Source organism: Chiloscyllium plagiosum, unplaced genomic scaffold, assembly GCF_037043375.1.
Source record: "Chiloscyllium plagiosum isolate Xiang-an unplaced genomic scaffold, Cpla_swu_hap1 HiC_scaffold_38, whole genome shotgun sequence".
NCBI classification, from domain to species: Eukaryota; Metazoa; Chordata; class Chondrichthyes; order Orectolobiformes; family Hemiscylliidae; genus Chiloscyllium; species Chiloscyllium plagiosum.
In genome coordinates, this window is record NW_028270176.1 from 54,101,905 (window position 1) to 54,114,363 (window position 12,459).

The window sequence follows — 12,459 nt, forward strand, 5'->3', positions numbered from 1 at the left end:
CTCTGTGTCCCCCTCTCATACCCTCCTCTCTCTGTCACCTCCCTCTCTGTCCTCTGTCCCCCTCTCTCTCCCATTCTATCTGAACCTGTCTCTCCCGTTCTCTCTGACCCCTCTCTCGTTAAGTCCTCCCCTATTTCTCTGTCTCTCCCTTGCCTCTCTCTCTCTCTGCTCCTTCACTCTCTCATTCTCGATCCACCTACCTCTTTCTCTCTTTCTCCCCACCTCCTCTGTTTCTCTCTGAATAAATATATCTCCCTCCTGCCCCTCCCTCCCTCTCTGACGCAGTCTGTCTCCCTGACGCGTCCCTCTCCCTCTGATCCAGAGACTGGGGAGGAGGGGGTAGTGGTTGGTGCTGTAGCTGCATGTGGTTGGAGGGTTGGTTGTGAGATGACAGAGAGATGTAGGAGATGGGAGGAGGGGGGAAAATGGTGTAGAGACGGAATCGCGGGAGGGAGGCAGAGACGGCAGGAGAGAGAGAGAGAGTGCAGGGGAGGGGGGAGAGGAAAGAGTGGAGGCAGGTGGAGAGAGTGGGGGAGAGGAAATGGGGGGTCCAGTTTGGAGTGGGGGAGTCAGAGGGAGTTGAACCCAGCTCCTGAGCTCAGGGCGCGGTGCCTTCCCCTTCCCTGAGGACCAGGACTTGGGGCTGAGTCTGTCTCTCTGCAGCTCAGCTTCTCCAACAGAAAGACACACAACAACATCGGTCACTCTGCTGCTCGGCACGCTTTAATCAACATTTTTATTGGTTACAAATGGAACTGATGGATACAGTCAGTGGGATAGTGCCTTTTCTCACTGGCCCCTGAGTTGTGAGAAACATTGAAATGTTTCCCTTTAACCACCCTGTGGGATAAGGATGGACAACCCAGCGCTACCCTCAGTCTGTTACCATAGCGACAGGCTGCTCCATCGCTGAAACACTGAACTGAAATGAGAAAATCCCGGATTGATTGATTAATGAGGGAATTTGATGGATGGATGGATTTGGGTGAAGGGATATTTCAGCACATTCTTCAGCTGCTGCCTGAACTTAGTCTGGGTCACGGCATAAATCGCGGTGTTTGTGCAGCAACTGAGGAGCTGCAGCATGAAGCCCAATTCCTGCACAAACCATTCGAGATACACAGACTCATACCCAAAATCATACATCCGGGCCCATATAGAAAACAGCATTAACATTGACCATAACAGGATGAAATTGGCCGAGATCACAAACAGTAAAATGATGGATTTTTTTCGGTTTCTCATTTCTGTGTCAGACTGAGCGTCCCCATTGGTGTGAGCGCGGAGTCTCCTGCGGGCTCTGCTGGTCACTACAATGTGTCTGACGGTGAGAACATTGAGCAGCAGAATCAGGAGAAATGGGACACACGGGGTTAGAATGTGGTGGAGGAACTCGATTGTGACCCAGACACTGGAGAATAGAGCAGCGCCTGTTACATCACAAAACCAGGGGCGGTTCTCCAGCCAATACCGAGCCATGAGCATAAAATACCAGAAAATGTTCTTTAAACAGCTCAGCACAGTCACTGCTCCCAGAACCACAGCCGCCGTCTTCTCACTGCAATATTTACTTTTCAGCTTCTGGCAACAAATGGCCACAAACCGATCAAAGGTGAAAGTGACGGTGAACCAGACAGAGCAGTCAGTGGCTGCATAAAGCAGGACGGCGTGGATATTACACACGGAGATGGAGTACAGGAAATAAAACTGATCCCGATAAACAATGGGAATGTGTCTCAGGATCAGGTCGAGGATAATGACCAGGAGATCCGCCGCTGCCATGGCCCCCAGGTAACGTCTGACACATGGAGACAATCCACAATCTTTATAAAGCAGGACGTAGATGGTCACTACGTTAACTGTGAGGAAGGAAAACAAACCCATTATCCATCAGCCTGGAGGCAAATGGACCCGTTTGATCGGGGACCCAGTCAGATTTTCAAATGTGCCCCTGTATTCAGGGATTTATTAAAATAATAGGAGCTGGAAAAACAAATAGGAAGGTCGGAATTACTGACAAAAATGTGATATAAACCACAAGAAACCCTCCCTCCCCAAACACACAGAGACACATCCATAAGGACAGATGGTTTCTAGAACATTCCCACACACTCGATCACTCGAGAACAGACACAGGTCACACCTTCCCAGTTCCTAATACAGAGTGTGGAAACGTTGCTGTCCTGAAGGATTCTCTCCCAGTTTCCTGAAGACAAACGGAGTTTGGGAATTTCTGTATTTTGGTCTAAATTGTGGTCGATCCGGTGTCGTGGAGAAATGTAAACGCAGGGAAAACGTGTTCACCCCCTTAACTGCCTGAGGGGTCTTCGGAACAGTGTCTCCTTCTCCCTAGAATGGGATCTCTTCCCTTGGGATCTTATCGTTTGTTCAATTCACTGACGTCCGGCCGTTCACAAACAACGTCAGGGACAGAACGTTCCGGGGAATGTCAGTTATAGAATGTCGGGGACAGAACGTTCCGGGGAATGTCAGTTATAGAATGTTGGAGGCAGAACGTTCCAAGGAATGTCAGTTACAGAATGTTGTGGACAGAACGTTCCGGGGAATGACTGTTATAGAATGTTGGGGACAGAACGTTCCGGGGAACTCTTGGACCTGTCCATCACCTTTCCCCCCTACCCACCCCACCAACATGATGTACTGTACCTGGACACACTAACATTAATGGGGTGAGAGACGGAGGGTCCAATCACAGGAATGGGAACTAAAGGCATTGCCAGATCAGCTGAAATAGTTAGATATACCACATTCTCAATCCAACTCACAGAACCAGCCCAGACCCCATACACCCAGAGGAGATATCTGTTCACCGTGGAACACTGTGCAGACCAGGCCAGTGTCCTGCTCAGTACAACCCAGCAATCTGTCCAGAGTGGAGCACTGCACAGATAAGATCAGGGCATTGATCTATAATCCCAGACCACTTATCTGTCCAGCGCAGTGAGAAGTGCAAACCACAGCAGTGCATTGATCTATAACCCCGGAGTAGATATCTGTCCAGCAGCGGGAGAAGTGCAGACCACAGCAGGGCATTATCTATAAACCTCAACCAGATAGTCTGACCAGCACAGTGATCTGTGCAGTGGTCACCCGTGAATTAATCTGTAAACCAGGAGCAGTTACCCTCCCAACATGTAGGACTGTGCCCCCCACCCCAGTGCACTGATCTGTAAACTAGGAGCAGTTACCCTCCCAGCATGTAGGACTGTGAACACCACCCCAGTGCATTGATCTGTATACCAGGAGCAGTTACCCTCCCAGCATGTAGGACTGTGTACACCACCCCAGTGCATTGCTCAGTAACAGTGTGTTAGATCACTGCCCAGTGTGGGGAATCTTGCAACCCATGCTGGAAGTGACAGGATGTGCAGCTCCCATCCATTTACAACTCCATCTCTCCATTGTGCCCTGACAAGGGGATGCTGCGGGTGTGAACATCCCTGCCACAGAGATACAGAGATGGAGGGGGAATCAGTTTGAACAATAACAAATGGGAGGGGTATGGGAAATAGACAGAGAGGGGGAGAATGAGAGAAAATGTTATGGAAGGAAGTGTTCCCAGGTTTCAGAATGCAGAAATGAAAACATTTTAACAGCATCCTGTAACATAAGTGTTTCCAGGAATTTTGGGTGAACATGATATTCGTGGGAGTTCAGATGATGCAGAGTTTTAGATGAGTATTTGTTCTGCAGCTTTGCATCTGGGTGTAGGGTCAGCAGAGTCTTTGGCTTATTGAGCTAGATCTAACAATAATTTGTCTCAGTGCCATTTCAATTGACTGTGACAGAGGGATCATCTACACTAGGCCGAGCTAGTTTCCTGGTGCTATCTTATCGAACTCACTTCATTAACCACCCACCCCATGGTGTCCCTCTCATTCAATACCAGCCCGATTCTCCCACCCAATATGGCTGGAGGTACTCACCATCGCCCGGGTGTCCCTGGATATTCCATGATCCATGACACTGGCGCCATCTTCAAAAGGCCACTGAGCACAAGTTTGAGCTTTCTCTGTTAGGAGCTGCCCTGCCCAGTTTACCCCGAGCATGGCAGATAAGAGGTAATTACACCACGGTTTGTCGACAGGAGCACGGAGGTCCTGGTGAATTGGCTAGTACAGAGGGGGACCATTCTCTTCCCAGAGTGGGCCACACGACCAGACCCACCGAGCATGGTCTGAGCTCACCACCCAGCTCAGTGCAATATCTGCGGTCTGAAGAAATGTTCAGCAATACAGGACAAGTATCAATAACCTTTCCCGCTCTGTCAGGATAAGGGTCACGGTATTGTGTCTGCTCCCTCACACTCACTGTATATCTGTTACAGCACCAACCTCCGAACAAGGCTCATGGTCCACCACTCTCACTACCGCATGCAGCACTTTCTCTCTCTCTCTCTCTGTCTCTGTCTCTCTCTGTCTGTCTCTTTCTCTCTCTCTCTCTCTCTCTCTCTCTCTCTCTCTCTCCCTCCACTTTACCCCCCCCCCCCCGCCTCCTCCCCCCCCCATTAATAACACTGCATGGACACAACACTGTGGACTGACTCTCTCTGGGCACCTCACCATGACCATGTCCCCCACCTACACATCGTCACCACCACCACCACCTCCCAGGAAGGGAGCATGGAGACTTCCTCCTACACCTCCCCCTGTAAACAGCTCAGATACTGAAACTAATCTGTGATAGTTACTGCTCTCCCCACTTGTCCTGACATCTTCAACAATCTGTGCTCATATACACCCAGGACTCTCTGTTCCCGCACCCCCTTTATAATGGCACAGCCTGTTTCAAACTGTCTTTCATTGTCTTTCCTACCAAAGTGTATCACCTCACACTGCTCTGCATTAATCCCCATCTGCCATACACCTGAACATTACATCAACGTGTGATTGTCCTGCTAGTTTTCCACACTGTCCTCCATAGTCTTCAGAGTTCTTCCAGGTTCGGTGCCATCTACAAACATTGAGATTGTTACAGTGTCACAGTCCCCATGAAACAACTGAAATCCCGCCCCACATACACGAGTGTGAGCAAGTGAAATATTGATATATTCCTGTGGACAAAGTCGAATAATGACATGCTGTCAATGGAGCAACAAAAGTCCTGACACACACCAGACGGAGCAAATGAAATATTGACAAACCACGGAGCAAGAGAAATCCGGATAGGTTCCACTTATCGATATTCACCAGGGTATAATGTGATGAAGTTGAGAGCGTGTACTGTACCTTTAAGCTAGGGTGAATTCTGTTCTGAACTGAAAGCTTACAAGCACCTGTGATACGAGAGGATGGCAGACCCAGAAACAATATATTGCTATAGAGTTGGAGTCGGGAAATAAGCAGTTAAGAGAAAGGGGGGTCCCAGAGTTGTGATTAGTTAATGTATAATGTTCACTTTCAGAGTTAAAAAATAAATTGATGTTTTTATTTAAACAGTGGGATTTGGTAGATCTGACACTCATATTTTAACAGTTTACGAGGCGAATTGAGCATTTATTTATGTTTCGTTTAAGTTACCAGATGAGCTTCACGCAGTGCCCGAAACATTCCCGTGTGTGTATCTGTGTGTCTCTGTGTGGGGCAGGTCTGGCAGTCTCTGTGGTGCTTAAAGTGATGCAATGCCACCTTCTGCTGGCCTCCACACGCCACTGCACAGGCATTGGCAGAGGGTGAAAACCAACAGGGATTCATTCAGAGAGGGGGAGGGAGAGGGCAGCTGCTCACAGCACCATCCAAACTGATGTCTTATCCATGGATTGATCTAAATGTCCTTTAAACGTTGTAACTGTCCCTGCTTTTACCACTTCCTCTGGAAGTTCATTCCACACACAAACCAGATTCTATCTCAAATAATTACCTCTCATGACTTATGTAAATCTTTTTCCTCGCACCTTAAAATATCCCTCAGTTTTGAATACCAACCTTGAGGGAAAAGACATCAGCCCTTCAGCTTATCTGTACCCCTCATGATTTTATAAACCTCTGTAAAGTTACCCCTTAATCTCATACTCTCCAGTGAAAAAAGTCCCAGCCTACCAGCCTCTACTTATAGCTCACTCCCTCCATTCCCAGAAACATCCAGGTTAATCTGTTTTCAACACTCTCCATCTTAATTATATCAAGGTCAATAATATCAAAGTGAATAGTCAAGGTGTTTTCGAAGGGTACGGGGAGACCAAAACTAGAGGACACAGGTTTAAGGTGAGAGGGGAAACATTTAAAAGTGACCTAAGGGGCAGCTTTTTCACCCAGAGGGTGGTGTGCCTATGGAATGAGCGGGCAGGATGACCAGGCTGGACACAGTATTCCAGAAGAGGTCTCACCAATGTCCTGTACAACCACAACATGACGTCCCAATTCCGATACTCAGAGGTCTGACCAATGAAGACAAGTGTGTTAAACACCTTCTTAACCACACTATCTGTATGAGATGCAAATGTTAAAGAATTATACCTGACGGCCGAGGTCTCTGTCCTACAACACTGCCAAAGGCCCTGCTTTTAATTGTATAGATCCTGCTCTTGTTTGATTTACCAAATCCAATACCTCGCATTAATCCAAACTAAACTCCATCTGCCACCCCTCAGTCCAGTGTGTGATATTATTGCCACCTCACCCATCCCCTTCAGTTTTAAAATGCCCATCCCCCTCTCCAGGAGGCCTGCACACTCCGGCCTTGATTTTCACAAAGACCCCGAGCTTGGGTTGCCTTGTGTGGATAGGGGGAGGTTGGACAGATTGAAGACACATTCAGTGAGGAGGAGAGGCTGATCAGTAATAACTGGGCCTGGTATCATTTCATTGTTTTAGGAAGAAGGCAGTCGCACGTTAGAGTTGGTTAAGAGTGATCGGTGTTTTGGGACCAGAAATTAAGCTCTTCCTTCGTTTCTGGTGTTCAGTAATAAATATCTTTTTGAGACCCTTCATTGTGCAGAGTATGTCTGCAAGATTTCTTTCCCTAATATTGCAGACTACAGATAATAGCGATTAAAGATGGTCATAGTTAATTTCGATGGCACAGCACGTGCACTCAATATCCTACAGTTGAGACAAATATCTTGCATTTGATTAATAATACAAATAGTTTTTTGTAATTCAGTAATGGTAACCTGATTATAAAAAATCCACACCGAGCAGAAAGTGGGCTCTAAAATATGACTCAATATCTGGGTATGGTAGTGTGCTGGGTAGTGTCCCTGCCTCTGAGCCAGATCTCTGGATTTGATTCCAATTCCTGAACTTGTATGGTAGTGCTCCAAGCTCTGGACTAGAAGGACTGGATTCAAGTCCTGCCTGTTGCAGAGGTATGTCCCAGCATGTCAGAACAGGCTGATGAACAAACACACAGGAGAATAATGTTACAGCTTTATGGGTATTGCTGAGTGAGTCTAGTGTCCCTACCTCCGGGCACAAAGGTCCAGGTGCAAATCCCACAGAAGTGTCTCATAATATATCTGAACAAACTGATTAAAATGGATTTAGAATTGTGACTTGATTGAGAAGGAAGAGGTGTCAGTATTGTATTTCAGAATTCAGGCCCAGGATGACTGAAAGTACAGGCATTCGTGTTGATTGGAGTCACATTTCGCAGCAGTAAAGGTTTATAAAATCCGAATGGTCATGGATAGGGTGAGTAGTCAGGGTTTTTCCCCAGGGTAGGGGCGTACAATACGAGAGGGCATTGTTTGAAAGTGAGAGGGGAAAGGTTTTGATGAGGCCTAAAGGGCACCTTTTCACAAAGAGGGTGGTGTGCGTATGGAATGAGCTGCCAAAGGAAGTGGTGGAGGCTGATACAAATATTGCTCTTCCAGCAATTTCTGTATTTGTTTTAAAAATGCGTTCATTTTAACACAGGTATTCTGAATAAATTAAACATTTTATTTTTTAATGACGCAGGGACATGTAAACATATTTCAAATTGACCGAGACCATTTTCTGCTAAGGGTATGGCTCTGTGTATGTATGACAGCAGCAATGGTGCACCTACATGGAACAGGGAATGTGATGGGGACATAGTTTGGACAATGTACAAGGAGACCTCACATGGTACAGTTTGGGAGAGAATGATATTCCTGTGTGATTCAGCTCAGAGAGGGAGAATATACAATCTGCCTGAGAAGGAAAGGCTTACTGCACTTTCTCTCCTTCATTACTCCTCATTTCAACAATGTGTGCGAGCCAAAAACAAAACTCTAACGTCATCATTACCATTCTTATTTTTATGGAATCCCTGCAGTGTTGAAACAGGCCCTTCAGCCCAACAAGTACATACAAACCATTTCCCTATATTTACCCCTGCCCAATGCATTTAACCTAGAAATCCCTGAACGCTACAGACAATTTAGAATGATCAATCCACCGAACCTACACAGTTTGAGCTGTGGTGGGAAACTGGATCACCCATTTAGAAGCTCACACAGACAAGGGGAGAATGTGCAAACTCCACATGGACAGTCACCCAAGGCTGGAATCGAACCCAAGTCCCTGGTACTGTGAGGCAGCAGTGCTAACCACCGTGCTACCGTTTGGGTGATCCCTGACCAGAAGTCACTGGAATCTCCTCACTGCCTAAAGCAAAGGGAATTCAGCCAAATCCAACTCTCCCAGGATGAAATCCCATTGCTAGCAACTGTGTGAGTACAATATCTTGTGAAGCAGATTAACGTTTTAGACAATCTTGCAATTTTTCCTTTGTCATGAGTTTCAATAATATCTGGACAAAGTTCTTTCAAGTTAAAATTGCAGAGAGTTGGTGTGTGTGTGTGTGTGTGTGTGTGTGTGTGTGTGTGTGTGTGTGTGTGTGTGTGTGTGTGTGTGTGTGTGTGTGTGTGTGTGTGTGTGTGTGTGTGTGTGTGTGTGTGTGTGTGTGTGTGTGTCAGTGTCTTTAGAAAGGGAAATATTATTATATTATTACAATGCACAAATCGTTTGCCATTCATCTTTCCATCATAGTTTGAGTAACATTACTGTGTATCATAAACGTGTTGTTTTAGCAAATTAAAGAAACTAGCCTGATTTGTTCCTAAAACTGACCCTGACCCAGTCTGAGAATGACATCATCTTCCATATCACAAACCTGGTTACATTTAACATTTGTTGTTAGCAGTACAACCAGAACGCAATTAGATGGGATAAAGGGGCAAGGAGTTGACAGATGAAGTTTAATTTCGATCAATATGAAGCTTTGCATTTGGGAAGGCAAATCAGGGCAGGAATTATACATTTAATGGTAAGGTCCTGGGGAGTGTTGTGAAACAAAGGGACCTAGGGTTGCAGGTATATTGTTCCTTGAAAGTGGAGTTGCAGGTAGACAGAGTGGTGCTGAACACATTTTGCACATTTGCCTTAGTCAGAGCATTGAGTATAGGAGATGTGGTGGCATGTTGCATCTGTCCAGGATGTTGGTGAGGCCACTATAAGAATACTGCGTACAATTAGGTTTTCTGCAGAAATGACTTACACACAGATGTTCCAGGACTGGACGTTTGAGCTTTAGGGAGAGGTTAATTAGGTTGAGGCGTTTCCCCCTGGAGTGTCAGAGATGAGGGGTGACATTATAGAGGTTTATAAAACCAGCAGGGGCATGGATATTCTGAACAGCCATGTTCTGCTCCCCAGGGTAGGGGAGTCCAGAACAAGAGGGCATAGGCTGAAGGCGAGAGGACGAATGATTTAGAAGGGACCTGAAGATAAATGTTTCACACAGAGAGTGGTGTGTGTACAGAAAGTGCTGTCAGAGGAAGTGGTGACGGCGGTTACAATCGCACATGTAAAAAGTATCTGAAAGAGGAGGGATATTGGCAAAATGCTGGCAAATGGGACTAGATCAGATTTGATATCTGCTCGGAGTGAACAGAATGGACTAACGGGTCTGTTTCCGTTCTGCATGACACTCTGATTCTATAAGAAGGATGAAGAATAATTCTGAAAGGATCTTTCAAGTCGTACTTCTCTTCTCTGGAAGTTTAGCGTACCTCTATGTTCACATTGATTGAAAGCTGCGTTAGTTAATTATTTGACAGAGAAGTGAGTCACGGATAATGGGACACTGACAGGAAAGTGCAGCTGAGACCTCAACCTGATCAGCTACAATCTTAGTGCCAGATGGAGAAGGCTCAACATATCTAATGGTCCATTCCTGTTCCTCAGTCCCATGTTTCTGAATTACATTCAGCCCCTAAAATCTGCTACACAGGAGCAGTTGGAGGCTACTTACTCCTATAACCTGGTGCACAGAAATAGAGGAGACCACTCAGTCCTTCAAGACTGTCACACACGCTTTGAAGTGATTTGGGAAATGTAATTGGAAAATCCAGGCATGGATATGAAAGAGGCCCCTCATCTCACTTCACAGAGCTTCCCCATATACCTCACCCAGAGATGGCTCACAAAATCATCTGGTCTTCCTCACTGCAATATTCAATAACATAAAATTCATGAAAATTACACCCACTAACTTTCCAATAGCAGAATGGGAGAACATCAGAACCAGGGGCAGGTCGTTCACCCCGAAGCCTGCCTTGCCCTTCACTAAGGTCATGGCTGATCTGCTCTTGGTCTGATATCCTCTTTAATGCCCAATTCCTCAAAGCCCTCAACTCTCTGACAGATCAATATCGATCTACCTCCTCTTCAAATACTTTCAGTCATCTAGCTCCCCGAACACCCTTGAGAAGACAAATCCTGACATTCAATACCATCTGTTGGAAGAAACCCCTTGCTGCTCCTATATCATGGCTTATTGATATGAACAAAAGAGTTTGAGACAACGGTTCAGGTAAAAATGCCTGGCTCTGATATCAAGTGGTTGCCTTCTGTTGACATCAAGGAGCTGAACAAAACTGGACTTAATGGGAATCAGAGTAACCTCTCCAGTGTTTGGAGTCAAGCATGGCACAAAGGAAGATGTTCATCATTTCAGTCCTTGGTCACCTCTGTGCGAGATCCTCAGGGCACTTTCCTCTTCACAAACAGCTTCAGCTGCTTCATCAATGTCTCCCCGCCCCCACCCTCCACAACATAAGATCAGAATTGGGGATGGTCAACGAAGATTCCACAATGTTCAGAACATTTTGTTTCCACCTCAGCTCCTGCACTGGTCTGTGTCCATGTGCAGCAAGACCTGGACACCATTGAAACTTGTGTTGCTAAAGGGTCCATAACATTCATGTAACAGCACTGCCTGACACTGCACATTGCCACAGTAAAACAAGAGTTCATTCAGTACCTCACGCTGGTTTCACAGGAATATGAAGAAGTCACTAAGTCATTGACATTATTGGATAAAAACAGGGATAGCCCATTAAGTGCCTCCAGCCTATTACTCAGGAAGAGAAGGAGTGTAGTGTGATGGGCCACACCACAGCCCCTCGATAATATTTGAAGGCAGTAGTGTAGAATGTAATGATTTCTTGTTTTAAAGGAAATGTAAAGTGTCTGTTCCAGATGCAATGTGACTAGCCAACCCACTCGGTGTGAAGCAAAACACCATCCACTTAAACATGAAAGATAAAATGAAACCAAAGAAAGAGGAATTTGGAATAACGTAATTCTATTGGAAAAGTTAACAGAATAATAGATCTAGGAACTATTACAAATGAACTGTTCCAATATAGGAAAATCCCATAAACACAGCCCTTGGCAAAAATAAATATTCAGACACAGATTGTCACAAACATTTCTCCTATCCAAGAATTAAAAACAGCATCAAGAGAAATTTCAGAGAGGGTTGCAGCCAGGAGACATTCACTGAAGCTTCCAACTCTGTGGAGACCCCAAATGTTTCTGATGTCACTGAGAAACCAAAACCCAGAGATCCTAATCTGTGAGAGCTGGCCACACCTATTCACGCTGCATTCAAATAAACCTAAGGCCCCCCTACCTGTTACTCAAGTGGTCTTAACTAGCCAGATTGGTATTGATCGTTCGATCTCTCTCTGAAAAGAAACCAAGACAAAATAACCTCTTAAAGCTACAGCATCATCATATTAGTCAGCACATCGAGCTGTCAAACAGGAACCAGGGGTAACCCAGTCAAGCCCTTGGCACTGTCCAATCGGACGAGGAAGAAGCCAGTCAGTCCCTTGAGTCACTTACACTGCAACAGGATGAGGCCATTCGGCCCCTTGCGTCATTTCCACAGGAACAATGGGAGGATATTCATCCCCTTGAGCCATTTAGGCAGGAACAGTGCGAGGTAATTCCCCCCTCAACGCACTTACACAAGAACAGAATGAGGTAGTTGATGCTGATTCCTGATGAACTGCTTATGCCCAAAACGTTGATTCTCCTGCTCCTCGGATGCTGCCTGACCTGCTTTGCTTTTCCAGCAATTGACTGTCTTCTCTGATCTCCAGGATCGGTAGTCTTTTGTCTCCTAATTGATGCTCTAACATGATGAACAAGTGGAGCAGAGGCTGCACAGACAGACTGATCC

At 46.0% G+C, this 12,459-nt stretch overlaps 1 protein-coding gene across 1 annotated transcript in view; it reads right to left on the reverse strand.

Annotated features, from left to right (window-relative positions):
• Positions 1-951: 951 nt before the first annotated feature.
• The window catches only part of LOC148139512 (putative G protein-coupled receptor 139), a 67,312-nt gene continuing 55,804 nt past the window's right edge, over positions 952-12,459 (reverse strand). The window contains exon 2 of the mRNA XM_087980869.1: positions 952-1,859. Within this exon, the coding sequence (XP_087836995.1) occupies positions 952-1,859 (908 nt within the window). The remainder of the gene's footprint in view (positions 1,860-12,459) is intronic.